This window comes from Branchiostoma lanceolatum, chromosome 2 (genome assembly GCF_035083965.1).
Source record: "Branchiostoma lanceolatum isolate klBraLanc5 chromosome 2, klBraLanc5.hap2, whole genome shotgun sequence".
NCBI lineage: Eukaryota > Metazoa > Chordata > Leptocardii > Amphioxiformes > Branchiostomatidae > Branchiostoma > Branchiostoma lanceolatum.
The window spans coordinates 22,149,011-22,170,024 of NC_089723.1; the positions used below are offsets into that span (position 1 = coordinate 22,149,011).

General features: G+C 42.0%; 4 protein-coding genes across 5 annotated transcripts; 2 read left to right on the forward strand and 2 right to left on the reverse strand.

Moving 5' to 3' along the window:
• The first annotated feature begins 828 nt into the window (after positions 1-828).
• On the forward strand, positions 829-1,797 carry LOC136427949 (anti-sigma-I factor RsgI6-like). The gene is made up of 2 exons (XM_066417180.1): positions 829-1,011; positions 1,473-1,797. Exons 1-2 carry the CDS (start codon positions 844-846, stop codon positions 1,716-1,718), a joined length of 414 nt encoding a protein of 137 aa, XP_066273277.1. The 5' UTR covers positions 829-843; the 3' UTR covers positions 1,719-1,797.
• Positions 1,798-1,998: 201 nt separating this feature from the next.
• Positions 1,999-6,270, reverse strand: LOC136427950 (non-neuronal cytoplasmic intermediate filament protein-like). 2 transcript variants are annotated; one of them, XM_066417181.1, is made up of 7 exons: positions 5,828-6,270; positions 5,535-5,595; positions 5,189-5,284; positions 4,591-4,761; positions 4,048-4,173; positions 3,464-3,684; positions 1,999-2,603 (listed from the first exon to the last, which is right to left on the reverse strand). In XM_066417181.1, the coding sequence occupies exons 1-7, from the start codon at positions 6,172-6,174 to the stop codon at positions 2,594-2,596; spliced, it is 1,032 nt and encodes a 343-aa protein (XP_066273278.1). In that variant the 5' UTR covers positions 6,175-6,270; the 3' UTR covers positions 1,999-2,593. The 2 variants fall into 2 exon arrangements, with proteins under 2 accessions (XP_066273278.1, XP_066273279.1); XM_066417182.1 differs by lacking the exon at positions 1,999-2,603 and having other exon boundaries at positions 3,460-3,684.
• Positions 6,271-10,145: 3,875 nt separating this feature from the next.
• LOC136426741 (non-neuronal cytoplasmic intermediate filament protein-like) lies at positions 10,146-13,192 on the reverse strand. The gene is made up of 7 exons (XM_066415482.1): positions 13,105-13,192; positions 12,821-12,881; positions 12,544-12,639; positions 11,969-12,139; positions 11,552-11,698; positions 10,997-11,107; positions 10,146-10,734 (listed from the first exon to the last, which is right to left on the reverse strand). The coding sequence occupies exons 1-6, from the start codon at positions 13,155-13,157 to the stop codon at positions 11,042-11,044; spliced, it is 594 nt and encodes a 197-aa protein (XP_066271579.1). The 5' UTR covers positions 13,158-13,192; the 3' UTR covers positions 10,146-10,734; positions 10,997-11,041.
• A 1,554-nt stretch (positions 13,193-14,746) lies between these two features.
• Positions 14,747-18,769, forward strand: LOC136427954 (non-neuronal cytoplasmic intermediate filament protein-like). The gene is made up of 7 exons (XM_066417186.1): positions 14,747-15,225; positions 15,418-15,478; positions 16,046-16,141; positions 16,858-17,028; positions 17,570-17,695; positions 18,079-18,299; positions 18,499-18,769. Exons 1-7 carry the CDS (start codon positions 14,852-14,854, stop codon positions 18,533-18,535), a joined length of 1,086 nt encoding a protein of 361 aa, XP_066273283.1. The 5' UTR covers positions 14,747-14,851; the 3' UTR covers positions 18,536-18,769.
• The last annotated feature ends 2,245 nt before the right edge of the window (positions 18,770-21,014 follow it).

Sequence of the window (21,014 nt, forward strand, 5' to 3'; positions counted from 1 at the left end):
GTCAAACTCTTCTTGAACGACTACGGTGTCATCAACAGTGGTGCTATGACACAGGTCAGTGGATCTAGTCTGCAACGTTGTCTAATAATCAAAGTCATCCTTTTCTGGCAACGATTGAATACTTTTATCACAGCATATTTGCATAGACATGGCGACGGAAAAAATCAATACTATGTTGCATCCATCCGTCTGCTCCTTGATACGTAGCATCGAAAAATACGAGTAAACATGGTTTATTTTAAAATTCTGCTTTTTCTATACATTTGATAATCGTTTTAAAGTTACACAGGAAGTTGTGTAACCAGCTTCTTAGTAGTTGAGTCCCAGTACCTTGCACAGATCATGTGTAATCTTATATATATATATAATATATGTATATACATTTAAAAGAAATTGTAAAGCCTAAGTATGCATGCAAGAGATAAACGATGGTCATCATTGTGTTTTCCACAGGCGTACGTGCAGCAAGCGGAGGAGTTCCTCGCTAACGGAGCTCCAGTCGACGCGATCGGAGCTCAGGGACACTTCAAAAGCCGCCCTGATCCCGTCCTTTTCAAGGTACTGTTTCGATGTCATAACCTTTTAAAATTTTCCTTGACCTTGCAATGGATTTAGAGAAGCACCAATACTTATCAACATATACACCAACGATTGCCTTTTAGGTATTTTCATATTGACGTGACAATTTATCTTCCAAATATACAGCAAATACAATTTATCATCTAAGATGATTAATGTACACATTTGAGATCATAAACTGAGTTTACAAGACTCAATTTTTTTCCTTTACAGAGTCGCTTGGACCTTTTGGCCACTGCCGACCTGCCCATCTAGGTAACGGAGATGACCGTAGCCGAGCTAGACGAGTTGGAGAGGGCGACGGGTTACGAGGACGCCTTGCGGGTCGCCTTCAGCCACCCGGCCGTAGAAGGAATCCTTCTGTGGTCCTCCTTTGGCATTGCGAATTTTGGCGATCCTTTAACTGCAATTGCCAGTGGAGATAACGTTGAGGTTCTGTACAAATTTATGTATCCAACATATCATTGATGTCGTCATAAACATTCAAATGTCACATGTGGTCCTCCTTTGGCAGTGCGAATTTTGGCGAACCTAAAACTTCTATTGCCAGTGAATATAACTTAAAAAACAATATATCTAAGATATCCTTGATGTCATCATAATGTCAAAATGTTTACAGAACAATTAAAGATTACAGTTACAGAGCAGCCACTCTTAGGACTCAATAGACGCGATAACAGTGAGCAACACATTCTTAGCATTAACTGCCTTTGGGTCGAAACGTTACGCTCTCTACATGGTAAGGATAGTTGCCATATTATGTATGTCAATGTATCTGGAAATTTTCTCGTATTAACGCACGGCTACGTATACTCGAGTACAGCTTATGTAATACATGCTTTTCCTTGATCTTAGGGCTTTACTTATCGTGCTCTGAATCTTTGTCGGTACAGCTCAACGAGGCCGGTCGCCGCTGGCGGCAGCTGGTCTTCACCGACTGGCGCACCAACCTGTCCCTGCATCACGGCACCACGACGCCAGCTGGGCAGGAGTTCGACTTCCGCGGTTTCCATGGAAACTACGAGATCAAAGTCAAGTTCCACGGCCAGGTGGCGGCCACCAAGACCTTCTCCCTGACACCTGGAGACGGACCGATGGTCGTGGATATAGACATGCCTAATGACGTCATTGTTGGCTGAGAGGCTACAGCTTATACATGTAGATGTCTACATTTATCTGATGATGAAAATGCAGAATAAAGTGGAAAAGATCGAATCACTTCAAGTCTCGGGCATCAGTTCATATTTCCTGTCATTGTTTAGTAAGAAGACAGTACATTAATAAATGAGTCTTATACACATCTTCCTTTTCAAAATCTACATCTATATATTTGTCTGTGTGGTCTTTTGTTACAGAGCAGAGGACACAGAATCTAGTACGTTTTGTGAAAGCTAACACGAATGATGGACCATTCAGACATTCAGTTCAATTTTATTTATTTTATTACGTTCGTTGCTTTTATATTAGCTGAAATCAATTACAAATACTACATAAGTGTCAGAGCGAGAGTGCCGAGATGTGCTAACGTGACATACACGTGGCACGTCTATCATTCACCCCGTAGTTCTTTGTTTACCCAGCCGCTTCTCATAACCACTTGAAGTAAAAACGCGCAAAACTAAGCATCATCGATATATATCTGCTTGGAGATAAGTCTAATACTTTACTTGTTTGACTGTTTAACTTCCAAATTCAACAGTTTGTGGGCGAGTCAAACAAAGTATTATTGTAGTGTATAAGCAACTACACTCAAAAGCACGTTGTCTTCTTTTTATCGTGATCGAGTAGTTTTTGCTTCAGTCTCTATTGTACTGGATTAACACTGGCATCCGTCTAAACATGCACTGTTGACAGACAAACGTAAAATGAAGATCTATGATTTTAATACCACGGGACTATATCAGAAGCTTGCTATGAAATCATCTTTTGCGTCGTAACATTCTCACATGCCGTCGTTACCAGGTGCCTGCTGTGCCTGCTGTGCCGCCTGGTCCGGCTGGGGAATCTGGGCTTGTCAAAACAACCTGTGGGACAAATCAAGAGAAATAAACATTATAAGTGGTTAATTGTAGACTGATTTCTCGTACTAAAGTTCACTGTGACACTCACGAGCAAAGTTGCTTTGGTCAGGTCATTATTTGCGTATGTCAGTTTTTGGTGAAAAGGTTAAAATCATACACTTTTTTTAATCTGCACAACCACCACCCCCCCCCCCCCCCCCATTAAAATCGGTCGACAAATTACCAATCGAAGCAGAGATATGAACTTCGTGCAGATAAGAAGTCAAGATAAAGAAAATAAAAACAAATGGAATATTGGTACAAATGTACAGCCACGAGTGCTATGTTTTTTTTTCTCTTACAGTTTCATGTAGGCAGCAATAAGAGAGTTGTTGGTTAACGTTTTTTCAGCTTGAAGCAACTGGAAGTAACAGTTTTACTTCAATTTGCATGTTATGTTTTGACATGGTTAGGCAGAGCTTTGGGGCTTGTCTATTCCACAGAAAATAAATGTATCAAGCATCAGGTCACAGCAAGTACATGGATGATATCAGCGCGCTCATCAATTTTCGCCTGATTTTGAAAAAGAATCCCATTCAGAGATCGTCAATATGTCTTTCCAAAATGGGAAATATGTCGTGTTGTAGCCTTAATTGTAATTCTAGAAGTTTCACTTTATTGAATACAGGAATAAAAGACCTGTTGGTTGTTATACCATATTTGTCTATTCAATTCGTTTTACAGTGATTATGGTGTCTAATTTGGCCACCTTCTTTTTCGCCATCTTGTTTTCCTCGCCATCCTTTTCTGTTTTAGCATTCAATTTGAAGTTGATGTCATCCATGAAAATTACTTGTTGTGGCCTCATAGAGTTGCCTGTTTACCTCATCTCCTCCCCTTCCAACAGCTTCCTGTAAGCTGCTATTTCAATGTCCAGCGCCAGTTTGACGTTCATCAGCTCCTGGTAGTTGGTGAGATTCTGGGCCATCTCCAGCTTCATCTTCTCGATCTGCGCCTCCCGTTTCCCGATGGACTGCCTGTATCCTTCAACCTCCTTCAGCATACGGGTCTCTGTCAGCTTTAGGCTGTCTTCTAAAGCACCGTTCTGTCAGGAATACAACATAATATATTGGTAAATGATACAGAACATTACACGAACTCTTAGGCAGCAAAGCAGATATTGGAGAGTCAACAGTTTAGGGACAGGCAGAAATATATACCCAATGGCAGTTTACACAATGCTAGTTTGAGTACAATGTAATCAGTCTTATAATCTAGTTTAAACATGGTTGAGACATTTGATCACTTTTATAGATATACTAAATACACAACAGAAATAGTTTGTGCCCACGTGTGTTCGGAGATCAGAGGTCTTGTAGAAGGAAGTATGACTGTTTATGTCCAAAAAAATGTTGAAAAGTCCACAGGCTACCTCACAACACTCATGTTGACAGCATCACACACTCACCTTGCTCCTGATTGCCTCGGACTCGGCCCTTATGGTGCTGAGCTTCTTTTGGAATTCAGCCACTTCTGTCCTGGCGGCTGCTAGAGCCTCGCTGTCTTTCTCCCGTAGCAGGGCTATCTCCGCAAACTGTCACATATAGCAGCAAAGACAAGTAATCACATATCATTAGTTCCATTGGTGAAGCTAATCATATACTATCATATGGTTATATATGGTAAAAACTAGTATAAACATTGGCTATTTCAGAATACGGGTTGAAGACTTCATTATATTATCAAACACTGATTCCGGCATCATTTGCCTTGTGTAACTGGCCTTGGACATAAGACATCAGCTTCGTAGGTCCGCTTTGTGGCTGGTCATACTGCATGAATGTTGCACATTAGATTACGACTTGCCCTACCTAAACCTTTGCATGTCTACACGCTACTCCCAGCGTCGTTTTTCAGATCTTCTTGGTATTTCTACAACTACAAAGCTGTCTCCTGAAAAGAGGATATTTCTTAAGCACAAGCGTTCTGGATTAGCCCCATATTTTCTTACCTTCTCCTTGTACTTGGCTTCGGCATCTTGCTTGTTCGCCTGTCCGATCGTCTCGTACTGTTCACGGATCTCCTTCAGGGTGTCGCTGAGATCTGGTCCAGTCATCACCGGCTGCTGAGACTCTATCTTAGTCACAGTCAGAGCCAACTCTTCCTGCAGAACTGTCATCTCCTGTAAAATGTGCCCATATTCATAAAGCGTTCGTGTGGCGTAACGGCAGGGTGTTGGGCCCAGAGTCCATGAAGTTCCGGGTTACAATCTTATCATTTCACCGATCTTGTGCCCGTAAATTGCAAAAGATAATTAGGAAATGATACTAATGTCGTAGAAAGACAAAGTCAAGTCCAAATTTAAAAAAAAACAAGATGTGAAAGAACAGAAAATCTATTGTATGGTATACCATACTCTGTGTGTTTAGTCATTTGTTCAATCTTCCTGACCAGTTTTAATGAAGAATGAAGGCAACTTTTTTTGCTAAACTTTTTTATTCACACACTCGCGTCATGAGTTTTGGGGTTGCCGGAGGATGGCATCCATATAATCGAGTCAATATATGGCTTTACTTGCAACTAAATGACATACAGACAGACTAGCTTACCTCCGAGTGAGTCTTCCTCACAAACTCAATCTCTTCCTGTGCGACCGCCAGCCTGCTCTCAAAGCCCGCACGCGCCGCTGTGATGATTTCCAGTTCCTAAAAAAGTATGGATTATTTTAAGGTGGTAAAGTAAAACGTTCTTTATACCCCATTCCTCGAGGACGGCGCTCTCGCCGCGCGCTCTATGCGACCTCAGCGCTCAACGAATTTCATTTTTTTTTTAAAACGAACTTTTTACGCTTTGTGCGTTTTGTTGTCTTTTCAGTCATACTTCTACGTTGCATAATATTCCAATTAAGTAATCAAGGATTAGACAAATCTGACGTAGAAAGGAGAAAAAACTTACCATCTTGTGCTTCTCAATGTCAGCCTTCAGCTCTGAGCGCACTGATATCTGGTCCTCGCACCTATAACAAAACACGTGGACCATGCTTAGTAACGTTAATAACCGACCGACTGACCAACAGACCGACCGACCCACCGATTAGCAAGCCAACCAACCAACCAACCAACCAACCAACCGACCGACCAACCAACCAACCAATCAACCAACCAACGTCATACCAATGAAACCTTGAAATGCCAAGAAATGCGTAGTTAATTGAAAGTAATGAATTTGAAAGTAATGATATAACGTACTTTCCCTGCCACTCCTCCGCCTGTGTCTGCCAGCTGTTCCTCTCCACCTCCACCTGGGCCTTCTCCTTCGACAGCTCGTCCACCTTAGTCCGCAGCTCCTTCAGCATTTCTTCGAACTTTGCCTTGTCGACGGGGGCGGCTTTGACCTGGGCGGCCTGCAGCTGAATCTCCAGGGTGGCGTTGCTCTCGTTCAGGGCTCGCACCCTGTCGATGTAGGTAGCGAAGCGGTCGTTGAGGATGCCGAGCTCTTTCTTCTCGCTTGCGCGGGTCATCCTGGCGTCGCTGAGAGTTTGTAGCGCGCCTTCGGAAGTGGTTACAACGGTCTTTCGTGACACCTGAGTGGCCATGCTTTCCTGGTGTGAGCTTCGAACAGGCCTGGAGGAGAACTGGCTGTCAGAACCGGGACGTTCGTACCAGAGAGCCGTAGACGGTGGGTTCTGAGCTATACCGGCCAGCGGGTGTTTAAGCCTTTGAGCCGTCCATATTTGTTTAAGTTCATCAGTGTAACCACCCTCTGTCAATCATTGAGTCAAGAAGGCGTTTCATTGGTGATGTGTTGTGTACAGTGATGCGGGAGGGTCCCTGTGCATATAAGTGTTGAAGAAGCCACCAGAAATGGCCTAAAATGCAGACAGATGTCATTGACTAATGATGTCCGGTCAAGAGCTGACTAGGACGATGTGCGGGGCATTCCGGAACCCAAATATGTGGGGCAATCAAATAGCCAATGTAAATGGTGAAGACAGCCTTCTATTCATGAACTTTGAGATTTGAAAAAGATGTACCCACGTCTACGATGAATTCATAATGAATTTATGGCTGTAACCTCTCAATGAACCTTTACTTCTGGCCTGGGGCTTCGGAAAGTTGAGGAGGTCATGATCATGTCTAAGGAACTAGGTAGTAATCTTCTACAGCACGGCTGTCTATTGGGGTGCTTAAAGACCATGACTTAATAATTAACACCGAGAGGGTTTCATTGCTGTGCGGGCGTATTTAAAGGCTTTGTAGGAAAAGCCTTTCAAGTACTAACTGGTAAACTAACCTAAACTAGTGTGTCATTGTACAAAATGTTGAATTTACAATATGTTTCAATTACATCTATACCACTGGACACGTTTTCTAAGAAATATTAGAGCTTTTCTGTCCGGCAATCTTCTTCAATTATCAAAATATTTTTTTAGCATTCGTTCCTGAATTCGTTCCTGAATACCTAACCTTTATAAAAGTGCTGAACAGATGTATTTTTGTAATGTTTACATATCGTTATCCGTACTTGGAATATGAGAGTATCAGAGTGCTGGAATTGTAGTAACGAAATGCAATGTAAATGGCACACCGTTGACATGTAAGTTCTGTTATTTAGGGTAATCAAATGTTTGATGTAGTTTCCGCACCACTGCGGAGATTCTGTGCAAACATTTTACGCTGGAACAAACCTTATTCGTTCATATTCTTCTTCGCTGTGTGTTTTGAATCTCTGATTTATGTCCTGTTATACAAAATTCTGCGAAATCCTGTACAACGCCTTAACGGAAGGAAACGTGGGGGAATTTACGCTCTTTGAAGTGCCAGTATCATAGTATGTAGGGCAGGTAAATGTTTGATGTGGATATGGAATCTTGAATTTGTCACGATGCCGAGGAATCTTAAGAATCACATGTACATTATGTACCAATAATAAACCTGGACCGCCTATGTTGCTAGATCCCGGTGCCGTGATAAATTAATGGCACATTTGCACACCAAGGCTCAAATCTGGAGAAAGTTGCCAAGAGCACTGCGCGTGGGGCCGGGGTATAATGGTGTCAGTTAATCTGTCCTAGTTTGCACGCAACCAAAACGTTCTTTCCAGATCAACAGTTACGAAATGGTTATAAGTATACTACAAAACATGGTATTAGGCATCAACAGATCCTTTCTCTCCAAGCGAACTCAAAACAGTACTGGGATCCCTCCCTGACAATAAATCTCCTGGTCTGGATAATATCCCAGCCATCATCTGGAAAGACCCGGTTTTCAATGACCTTCTTTTACACCTGTGCAACCAAACATTTATGTATCACAGACCACCATCTTCCTGGCTTAAAGGAGGAATCGTTCCCATCCCCAAAAAAGGTGACCTAACATCTGCCTCCAACTATAGAGGTATTACTCTCACTCCCATTGCAGCAAAGGTGTATAACAGACTTTTACTTAATCGTCTTACCCCTGTAATTGATCCCATTCTTAGGAGGAATAAAAATGGATTCAGAAAAGGAAGGTCTACTATTTCACAGATTCTGGCAATACGTCGTATAATTGAGGAGATGAAGAGATGTAATAGGGATTTTGTACTGCTTTTCGTTGATTTTCGTAAGGCCTTTGATTCTATTAATAGAGATGTAATGTTTGATATTCTAGCACAGTATGGTATTCCACAATGTTTTATAAAAGCAGTCAGAGCTCTGTATAGAAATACTCTAGCCTCCGTTATTACACCTGACGGTGAGACTAGTTCATTTGAGATAGTTACAGGAGTTCTTCAGGGTGATACTTGAGCACCGTATTTGTTCACTATTGTACTTGACTATGTCTTAAGACTATCATTTGATATAAATGAAAACAAAGGTATTGAAATCAAACCACGCAGGAGTCAAAGACGCCCTGCCCAGTATCTTACTGATTTGGATTTTGCAGATGATCTTGCTCTAGTTGCTGAACTGATCAAAAATGCAGAAACTCTGCTACAATCCCTAGAAGAGTCTGCATCCCAAGTGGGGCTATATTGTAATGAATCTAAGACAGAATACATTAGCAACATCTCTGGAACACTTGAACTCAGATCCCTGTCTGGGACACTCATTCATAGAGTACATGATTTCAAATATCTTGGTTCTTACATTATGTGCTCAAAGAAAGACCTTTAAATTAGAAAAGCCCTAGCATGGGAAGCAAGCAACAAGTTGGACAAAATATGGAAATCTAACATTCCTAACAAACTGAAGGTACAAGTTTTTCTTACCCTTGTGGAACCGATACTACTCTACGGTGCAGAAACTTGGACGCTTACCTGTCAGCTCCAAAACAGACTGGATGGGACCTATACAAAGCTACTACGCAGGGCACAGAACATTTCTTGGACACAACACGCTACTCTCAAAACAATTTATGGAAGTCTTCCGCGGTTGTCTCAAAAGCTCACCCACCGTCGTGTAACATTTGCTGGACACTGCTTTCGAGCCAAACAGCAAATAGTTTCGGACATCCTTCTATGGAAACCAAGAGGCCAAGTGCACAGCAGAAGTTTGACTTTTACCGATAGTTTAGTCAGAGACACTGGGCTTGCATATGAACACTTAGGACAAATGATGTTGGACAAGGCGATTTGGAGTGATGTATGTACTTATTTAGTCCCGGCCGATGGCCGATAGATGATGATGATTAGGCATAACTATGAAGTTGCTGGCGAACACTTGCCTGACTCAGTTGAGACAACGAACTACTGTAACAGCAACTGTTTTGCTGACTTGAAGACTGCGAGTCTCCAAAGTACTTTAACACAAGGTCTAAACACCTGAATAACTTTGACGTATGGTTGTTAACATGGTTCCCAAATAATGTTTCTGGTCTCTATCCTTCATGATTTCCCTGCCTTGATATCATCTTCAAGAAGTTTCAAAGAAGTCAGAAAGTAAGACCGGTATAGCATCAGATAATTAGTCAAGATGTCTGATATCTTGTACTGAGTACATGGATAATCATGAACCTGTTTATATGCCTTCTGTATGTATTTTGAGCCCTACAGACCCCATGATAGTAGTTCAAATTACTCAAAGCTATGTTAAAACGGTATTCAATTGTTAAAGATGACTACTGATTGCTAGCTGTCGTCCTGGGTATGTTTTATCATAATATATTAGGTTCTTGGTACTTTGCACATAAAACATAACGTATATCAACAACGTCTACTTTGACTTTAAGCATTTGGACTGGTACTGAGTTTTAATATATATTCTTGTGTCTTATGTAACGTATCTGTGTATGAATCCAGGGACACCTGAAAAACAGACCAAGGGACCTGGGTGTATCTTCTTACCATAAATTAAAGGAAAACGTTTTTTTCTGTTTGTCATGCAAAAACCATGACCTGATTTTGTATTTCAATTTTATTGTCGAATATAGTCATACGTTTAAATGTATGGAAATCTTCATTGACACAACAAAAGTACAGCGACTTCCGTAAGGTCTTCTACAACCATACATGCATAGTTTTGTATGGTACTTCTAATTAATATGAAATTATCAGGAAATCATATAGAAATCGAGTGAACGCAGCTTACATTTTTCAATGTTTTTATTCGTCAGTTGATAAAACAATTGCACAATGACAAGCACAAGCTGATAACAAAATAGTCGAAGTCGAAGTGTAACAGAGTTACGAATTCCATACTCGTTATTCTTCCAGTTGACTACCGGTCTCTGGTCAAAATGTGATACTGATTATCCATGTCGGTTGACTGGCTGATTTAGTAAAAAATAAATGAAACCAAAAAATTCACATGGTAAGCCCGACATTTGTCATAACTGAATATCTTTAACTACATAATTCGTAAATCCTTTACATATATCAACATCTTAAGCCGGTTCGTGCAATGCTTGTAAGCAAGTGCAGTCGCGAATGCAATGCTTGATTTACGTATCTTTGATACTTTTGTTCTTTTGCCTTTCTTATGAACAATTATTGCGAAGACAATAGCTGTTTGTAATGATGAGGTCGAGTTGCCTAATAATGAAGTGTCGTTCGATTAGCATTAGCAATGCGTTGATGTTCATCATCTTCGACTGTTACAGCTGTTGAAATTCAGCACACAATGTAGACATCTTGTTGCTTCAGTGATGTTCAATGGTTCAAGGATCAGGATGACCTGGGAGGCGATAAGTATGTGAATTAGACAATGAGAATGGCCATTCTCTAGTTGGTAAACTCTGACTGTTCATGTATCAATGTGTTCATGCCGAACCAATAAATAAATAAATAAGCTGTGTGACTGTGATTGTTGAGGTTCTGGACTGGATAGTCTTGGGTATGAGTATGCCGTATCGTCGATGCAAAAGGTGAAAGCACATTTTCCTAAGTCACTCTTTGATGTTCAAATACAAAAGTACTTTAATCATCGTTTTACTGACCTTCGCTTTATGTGAGAGTAGCTTTCTTCAGCAGCATGTACGGTATTAGAAAATATCCCTCTGGGTTGTCATCGTTACTTGTTGGACACCGGTAGATGAAGTTAACGAGCTCTGCAAACAGAAGACAGAGCCGAGTTTATTTTTTGTTTAAAAAAAAAACTTCTCAACTATGTCTACAATGTAAAAGACTTTGCGGTCCTTAATAGTTGTGCTTCTCCTTTCCTTGACGAACTTACGTGTTGCTTAGACATAACCTGATTTGAAAGAAGAAAAAATGATGAGTGTTTGTGTTATTAATGCGACTCCTTCAAAGATTTCCTGCTCCACAAAACATAACATTTTTACCACAAAATCGTGGTTCTCATTTAAAATCAACTGATGACCCTCTGCTTCACGATGCATACAACATTGTATTTACTGGTGACCATGACTTGGCTAATCCTGTTAAAGACATTCATTAAATTTTAATTCTATACCATTGTTTGATAGTTGTAAACATACATTGTACCGTATACGACGGTCGTGCAATAAATTTCTTCTTTATCGTAACTTCACCTGGCTTTGCAGGGTCTCCGTGGTGGTCATAACGGTGTTGAGCTGTCCTCGCAGCTCGGACAGCTCTTTACGGGAGGTAATGAGTTCACCCCTGGCGGCCAGCATCGTCTTGCTGTCCCGCTCCCGTTCGAGCTCAATCTCGGTAAACTAGAGGGAAACGCGCACAGGAAAGTGTTTTTCTATCTTATCATCAGACTATATTGATATTACAGGAAACATTTTATCATATGCCATACAATAATTTTACGATATCAGTACTGAAAAAAAACTGCCACATTCTGTGCGTTGTTTTCTTTGTTTTGATCAGAAATTCTTTTCGCTTCTTTATATCAAATTGCACAGCCATCTAAACGAATTTCAAAGTTCCCCAGTTATGTATGTCAACACAACATCAGAATTTATCTTTCTGTGTCTCACTTTCTCCTTGTACTTGGCCTCTGCTTCCTCCTGAATGTCCCGGCAGAAGTTTTTATAGATCTGCCGCAGGTCATACAGCTCAGCGATGACATCAGGTCCAGCTTCCTGGGTCTGCTCCACGGCAACAATGGACAGGCTTTGGTTCAACTGGTCTTGAAGTTGCTTCAGTTCCTGCAATTGAGAACTCATGAGAATATCCGGATTTAGGACATGTCCGGGCATAGATAGCTCCTTGTAACTTTTTCATTAGTTAGGTTCCCATTCTACCAGACAGCTATCGCGCTGCGACCTCGCTGTGACCTTGCCTGAATTTGTGTAAGCCTTGACTTTTGAATTGGAATAAGTATGAAGCATTATGCACAGTATGGCTGAAAAGACAACAAAGCACACAAAGGGTATACTTGAAAGATTCGTTTTGTTATCCATGAAATTCGTTAAAAGCTGTCAAATTGCTTGGTCGCAGTGCGGTGCACTGGCCTCGTGGAGTTGCAACTAAGCAATGAATGTTTAGGTAATATGAAGTATGTTGATAATTTGTGTCCAGACGCAATAGTAACACTAATATTGATACGTACCTGCTTGTGAACCGACACCATGAAATCTATCTCTTCCTGCATAGTAGCAAGCTTATTCTGGAGGTCCACACGTATCAGTGTCACGGCGTACAAGTCCTAGAGATAAGACGTAAAGTACTAGGTATATCTTGTATATGAATAACTTTGTCTATAAACAAAAAAATATCGTACATTGTACAGTAAGACAGCTCAAATATGGTAAACACAAGAATCAGATCCCTAATTTGATTGGGTACATGTACAATAACCTGAAATACTAGAAGAATATGAAACCTACTTTATTGAGCTTTGCAACCTCAGTATTCAGCTCGGCGTGCCAGGCCGCCTCATCGTCCCACCTGTGTAGCAGCAAACAGTCAGCAAACATTCAGTATATAGTTGACAACACAGAAGGGCATAATCATTTTAACTACTCGACACCTTCTCTTGCCACCTGTACACTCAGGTAGTGAGCGTTTTTTACACCCAGCACTTACCACATTACTTTTCTTCCATGGAAATATTACGCTTACAAGACAGGCCTTACTGAATAAATCGGAGCTTGCGCCAAAACAATCTTACTTTTTCTTGTACTCCTCAGCCTGATCCCTCCATTTGTTCCTCTCCAGCACCATCTTGGCCTTGTCTTCGGATAGCTCGTCGACCAGCTGCCGCAGGTCTTTGGTCTCCTTCTCAAACAGCGCCTTCGTGTGTGCCGTCGTCTCAGTCGCCTGTAGCTTCAGAACCTGCGCCTCCAGTGCGGAGTTGCGCTGTTGGAGGGAGCGCATATTCTGGATGTAGGAGGCGAAGTGGTTGTTCAGGGAGGACAGTTCCTCTTTCTCTTGGGACCGGGCCTTGCGTGCGCCGGCCATGGTCTGCAGCGCGCCGCCCGCCCCTCCCAGCGATGTGATGACATTGCCCGCTCTGATGGACCGTGTTCTTGCCTTGAGCGATTCGGCTTCGCCTCTGTCGGCCAGAGAGGATCTCACAGAGCTACGAATCGCCTCGCTCGTTTTCGGTTGAGTCGTTACGACGCTCATTTTGGTTTGACTTGATTCGACCGTAGCTTCTTCTTATCTTTTGTGGCTAGTGTACGGCCACCAATGAAGAGGTTTTGGCGCACTGCTGCCTTTTACTGAAAACTTCTGCCAGAGATATTACTCGGCAGCTAGACTGTTTTTTTTCCCGATAGTTGGTTATTTCAAGATCAACTACGTAAGCATCAGCTGTCAGTCACTTAGTCCATGTCCAACCAGGCACATCTACTGATTCATACATGACAGCGCACGAATAGGACAAGGAACATCAAGAACTTATGCCTTATATATGGACATGTCATTACCAAGATGGAGCGAAAAGAAATTCTGCGTAGACGTTGACTAGCGGATGACCCCTGGTTAGCAGCGATGTGGAATGCTGCCTTGACGTTCCCTCTTACTACAGTCTAACAGGTCATGAAATATGAAAGATGGTATTTAGGTCTCACTGGAAGAGAAAGGATAAAGGACATCATTACCCGTCCATTTACATTACGCCTTTTTTTCCTGACACAGCTCCCCAAACCAATGTTTGATAAGTTTTTACAACGATGATGAACATTTCATTTTCGCACTTCTTTAATTGCCAATCAATAGCTGCGTACATAATACAACTGGTTCTCAAAAGAACTGTTGGTACAGATATAAGTGTAAAAAGGGTGTTGCCTTGACTCATATCAAACATTTAGTTGCCCTAAATACTAAAGACCTGTAATATTTTCAATCATCGCATTCCGTTTGGATCCTATCCTAGTCAACGTAGGTTTGAAAACGAAATGACTATGGAATTCAATGCATGCAAATAAAATGTCACTACATTACGTTATATACGAAATAGGCTCTGGTAACAAATAGATACGGAGCACTTTTGAAGCATAGTTTTCACTGACGAGATACAAGCTTGTTTTCCCTCAAACATTTGATTGCCCTACATACTCTTCAGCTCATCAGCAGTTCACGCATAACTTTCTATATGAAGCCATAGGGTGGTAACGAAAGGTCGCGAACCTGTGACGTGTTGACACATTGGGGCCTGATATGTCCTCTGTAAACTTGGTTGAACCCAGTAAACTATCTGGTGTTTCTATAATCTGGAACAGCGTTGTTAACCAATGGCAAGCATCGTGAGCCGAAGAGATTGACAGCAAGTGACTATGTGATTAAAGTTAAAACTGTGTAAAGAAGCTGTGTACCGGGTAGATGCTCTAGCACCGGTACTGACAACGCCTCGAGGGTCGTGCTCAGACGCCAGTTTCAAAATCAAGACAAACTCGAAGATCTAAGGAAACGCCATGGCTAGCAAAGCAGCACGAGCGGGCGTTGGCGGTGCAAAGCCCGTTGTCGCCCCCGCCATCCCGACCGAAGGAGCGCTGCAAACCCTCGCTGACGCTAGGGCGACCCGCAGCAGCGAGAAGAGGGAGCTGGTGGTCCTGAACGACCGCTTCGCCAACTACATCGAGAAGGTGCGCTCCCTGCAGGAGCGGAACACCAAGCTGACGACCCAGATCAGGATCCAGGAGGCGCGGGAGGAGACCGACATCGCGGAGCTGTACGAGACGGAGCTGACGGAGCTGAGGGCGCTGGTGGACCAGCTGACTCAGGAGAAGGCTCAGCTGGACGCCGAGAGCGCCAGCTGGCAGGCACGGACTCAGGAGTGGCAAACCAAGTAAGTCCACAGTTAAGTTCTTCTTTCATGTTTCACTCCATACCGTAGGTTTAGGAGTATTATTGAATTCGAACATAGCTTTTGACCAGAAACTAGAATGTACTGATTTTTTAAATTGACTATGACAGTTTCAGACTCAATATGAGGTTATTGACGTTGAAATGAACATTTATCGATGTGATTACTGGACAGGTGCGAGACCGAGACTGCTACGACTGAGGCCATGCGGACAGAACTGACAACGGTCAAAACGGTGGGTCTTCTCTTTCCGCTAAATCTCCATATTGCTGATATGCCATGGCGGAGCCAGAGATACCCAAATGTCGTCTTGTATTTCTGAAGTACCTATCGTGTTCTTCTGATTTCTCATTTTATTTATCCATCAGACTAAGTCTAACTATTTGACAGTTGGGATACCACTTAAGATCTGGCTACCAGTTTGCTCCACCCTTCTCGGTCTTTTGTTCATCTTGGTGTTTCACATAGTTTCATGTTTGTCAATTTTCTGATATGATCTACCCATCTTTTCCGTCGCCTACCTATCTTTTTCCTCCCTGGACGCTTCCTTACCCTTTTTGGCTCGTCCAGATCACCGTGACACGTACTCGTACCAATTTAGCTTTTTGTTCATCATTGTGGTCAGGAGTTCATCGTACGGACCGATGTTGTGTTTGAATGTATTCCGTACTTCAGCATTTTGAACACGGTCCCGGTATAGAATCTTCCGAAAGCATTTTTCTCTGTGGTCTGCACATATACTTGGTATGTTACGTCTACAGTTGTTCAGAGTTACAACAATTTGTGCAAACTGTTTTTCCAGGAGGTTGATGCAGCGACTGTGGAGCGTGTTGGAGTGGAAAACAAGCTGACCACCGCGCAGGAGGAGATTGAGTTCCTCAAGAGGGTCTATGATGAGGTAGGCATGTCAGTGTCACCGTGAATAGCTTCATAAGGTTGGTGAATGACTGAATAGCAAAGTTCTGTATTTACAATCACATATTGATCAAGAGCCGACGTTTCGATGACTGTTTCTGTCATCTTCATCATGGCAATTCTGACTGGTTCACTGCGCCCTGACTATGTATGTGACAATACTTTACGATTGGGACTGCATTGTTAGCAGTAACACTTTCCTTCAGTGCACAGTGAACCAGTCAGAATTACCTTGATGAAGATGGCAGACGGCCATCGAAACGTCGGCTCTTGTTAAATATGTGGTTTTAAATAAAAGACTTTGCTATTCATGTCTTCGTAACGTTAGAACCATCCCGAAATTGTATTTGTGCTCTAGATAAACAATAAAGGATTATGTAACTTTTTGAAATCAAGCTTGACGCTGTAGATAGACGACATATGTATCGATTGATGCTACGAATTTCAAAGACACAAGAAAGAACAAACAGCCACTGAAGATTTAGTCACTTAAACGTTTACCTTGCTGTTCGTAGACAGACTGTACACTGATCAATCAACCAATTATTCAAATCCGCAGGCATCAACTGGCGATACATTTCGGGTGTAGACATCTCTCTATTATAACAATGTATCATCTTTATGGAATACAGTACATACTGCTGTACACTCACTATGATAATCATATATGCTTACCATGTAAGTTTTGTACCATTACAGGAGACGCGTAAGGTGCAGTACCAGTTGAACCAGACCGTGGCCATTGTTGAGACCGAGGCTCCGATCATCACTGGACCTGACCTGAGCGAGACTCTGCGTGAGATCCGCATGCAGTACGAGATCATGGGACGGGCCAACAGGGAGGAGGCCGAGGCCAAGTACAAGCTCAAGGTGAGACCACCACTGATACTGTGGTCACAATTAGAAAAAAGGGGCCCCAGCGGGGAATTTACGGGCTTTTTTTTCACTTTCGGGCGTGACCCCTTGCTAGCCCCCTTGGACACCCTGCGGCTACCGGGCTATTTTGGCGCATGTCCAGACCCCCAAATGTTTTTAACTCGTATAGTAGTTAGAATATCCATCGGGACCTGGTGACGAATTGACGCCGTAGGACCATGGAAAGTGAAAAAAGGATGCTATACCGTACCTCGCATAAAGCGCTATTCCAAAGTACAAATATACTTCATTGCATACTACTTATTTGTCACCATTGTTATCTTGCACACAATCTGTTTTCTTTTTCTACATTGTATATACAATTTAAGGTTGCAAATAGCCCTTGGGCAGGGACTGTATCTAAACATTGATATTCCAGTTGCAGGGATATTGTTGTGTACATTACATATAGAAAAAAAGGTTTGTTTCTCGTCCTCTGGAACGGAGCAAACAAAGCAAAACAAACTTAAAGTTGATATTGTTTGTTTCTTTCCAGTTTAGCGAGTTCGCCCAGCAGCGGGAGCTTGATAACGAGGCTCTGGTTTCCGCCCGGTCCGAGCTGACCAACCTGAAGAGGATGCTTCAGTCTATCGTCACCGAGACACAGACACTCAAGAACAAGGTTGGGTCATCGCCTTACCGTTATGTTACGGTTACACTCGGAAAAAGGGGCCCCGACGGGTTGTTAACGGGCTGTTTTTCACGGTGCGTTTCCGGGCGTGGCCCCGTGGAACCCCATGTGGCTACCGGGGTATTTTGGGGCACGGCCGGGCCCTGTTTGATTTTAACTTCCCACACCTTCTACGGGCACGGTGACCGGAGCATTCCAGCAATATTCCACTCGGGCGGCGACCTCCCTGCAACAGAGCTATTTGACAGATCGATCAGCGAATTTCATAGATTAAAAACGAACCTTTTTTGTGTTTGTGTGTTTATTGTGTTTTCAGTCCACTGTAGTATGAAATCAGAGAGAAAGTAAAAAAAATTCTGTGTCTTCTTTACTAGACCGGGTCCCTGGAGACGAACATCGCAGAGACAGAGGCCCGCCGTCTGAAGGAGATTGAGGAGTACAAGCTGGCGATCGGCGAGCTGGAGCAGCAGATCGAGAAGATGAAGCTGGAGATGACGCAGCACACCGTGGAGTACCAGGAGCTCATGAACATCAAGATGGCGCTGGACGTGGAGATAGCGGCCTACAGGAAGCTGCTGGAAGGGGAGGAGTTGAGGTGGGGTTATTTTCGTCACATCACATTAATATTTAATCTCAATATGGGCTAATGTTGACATATTTGGATCTTATAGAATCTGAAAAGACTTATGCTCAGAAAATAGAATCTATATCGCCATCGTAAACGCCCATCGCTATTCATATTGTAAACACTCATTTCTTGCAATTTTCTTGTTTGAATGATTTCCACTATACAGGCTCTTCAGCGAAGCCCAACCAAAACGTCAAACGTGAGGTCAGCAGCCAGGTGAGGCGTGAAGTCACGATGGAAATCAAGTCCAGCTAGAGAGGAAGTACTTGAATCGGATGACGTAAAGCTGTGTGACGTCGTATTACATCATTAGCATATATCATCATTTTAATCGTAGCATGCAACGTGTGAACATTTGTTTAAGTCAAACTTGTACGAATAAATCATGAAATTCAAGAGGCTTCTGAAGAATAAACATTTGCTTTGGTAGACCATGACCTAGTGCTATTGTCAATGAATGATTTTTCTTCTTCATTTATGAACTGGAGATAGACATTCGAGAGGTAGCCTTACTATGCTACGGTCACAATGGGAAAAAGTGTGGCGATTAAAAATTATTGCCATAGCGAACGTGTCTGGGTTGATCTTACTGTCATGTAAGGAAAGTATCAACGTAGCACTTATAGTTCTGCCATAATATTTGTTCAAATCGCACTTAGAAATCAGAGAGGCCTCTGCCAAGTTTTTTGAGTCAACAGAGGTTTTGTTGGTGGGAGGCATGATGTTCAGCACGTTCTTGAGATAATAGATCAACTGGGGTAGGTTGAAAACCCTTTTCAAAGCTAGAATACTAGATTCGGTGCCCTGAGAACTCCCTGACACACTCCCACCAGTACGAAATCGGAAACCACTTAAGTAGGTCATCTGTCATCGACCTGCGTGCTGGGATGCCAGACCGTGCTAAAGAAGGTATAGAGTGACAGGCGGGCGGACGGATTCCATACATTCCTGTGCAATTCTGGGAATTCTTGTAAAACGGGCGTAAAATATACTATTAAGCTCGCTCTTAAAGGGCGCCAGACATTTGGAGATAACTTAGTCTTATCATATGTAACAATAGTATTATTATTATTAACAAGGCTAGAAGAGCAACATGTTATTACCCTTAAGATGTGGTACAGCTCTAACGACTCCCTCCTGATCAAAGATTTCGACGACACCGTGGGCAGCATCCGGATAAACTTGGAGCGACCTCCGAGCGAGATCCGTTTCCTTGTGGACGACGCTTCCTTAAAGGAGTTTATGTCTCCCATCACCGACTGGAGGTCTGAGGCAGACGCACGGATAGAACAGATCCGCAAGAGAGACGTCAAACTCCGGTGAGAAGAAATGAGAAATTATACATAACCTATTTAATGATATTTGACAAGATTCAGAAGCTGGTAGCATACGTAGACAAGGATTTGTTCACATTTGCGAATATTTTCATCGGGTTGGTGAATAACTGAATGGCAAAGTTCTTTATTCACAACCACATATCTAACAAGAGATAAAACGTTTCGATAACCGTCTGTCATCTTCATCAGGGCAATATGCTGACTGGTTCACTAGCTATAGTGCAAAGTGAGCCAGTCAGAACTCTCCTAATGGAGGTCGCAAACGCACATCCAAACGTCGATTCTCATTATCTCCATGAAAAATGGAGATATAGTTTTGAGCGTGTCTGTTTGTCTGTTTGTCATCTGTTTGGCAACCATGTTGTGAAGTTGGCACCAAGAAATGCATGGTGCACCAACTGCAGAATTTACATATACGTGCACGCCGACAGAAGACCGAATCGCTTGAAATTGTCACCATAAAATTTTAACTGTACTATGATATTTTACTGTATAGTTGCTGTATAGCACGGTATTTTGCTGTACTTCACTGCGCAATTCAGGAATCCAATGCAATTAATGATGACCTGTCATCATTTGTAAACATTTGTAAACAGTTGTTAACAGTTGTAAACATTTGTAAACTTTTGTAAACTTTTGTTATCTTATGTAAACATTTGTAAACTTTTGTAAACTTTTGTAAACTTTTGTAAACATTTGTAAACTTCTGTAAACTTTTGTAAACTTCTGTAAACTTTTGTAAACATTTGTAAACTTTTGTAAACTTATGTAAACTTTTTTAAACTTTTGTAAACATTTGTAAACTTTTGTAAACTTTTGTAAACATTTGTAAACTTTTGTATACTTTTGTAAACTTTTGTAAACTTTCGTTAACATTTGTAAACTTTTGTAAACTTTTGTAAACATTTGTAAACTTTTGTAAACATGTGTAAACAGTTGTAAACTTTTGTAAACATTTTGAACTTTCGTTAACATTTGTTAACTTTTGTAAACTTGTGTAAACTTTTGTAAACATTTGTAAACTTTTGTAAACTTGTGTAAATTTTTGTAAACATTAAGAGATGTAGTTTTGGGTGTGTCTGTGTGTGTTTCCGGACTACTGTAAGCAGCATAACTCAAGTACCTCTTGATATGATGGAATTAAGATGATATTCGGTATATGGGCGGGTGTTGAGAAGCCAAAATTCAAGGTCTATTTTGGGCCCCCTGGTAAGTGACCTTGGTACTGCAGCAGAACTTTTTTTATCTTTGACCTATGGTCTTGATTGTTTGTGTCAGATAGCTTGTGATGTAATGAAGAAGTGGTTAAGGTTTGGGCCCCTGGCAGCTTATTCTGGAACTGCAT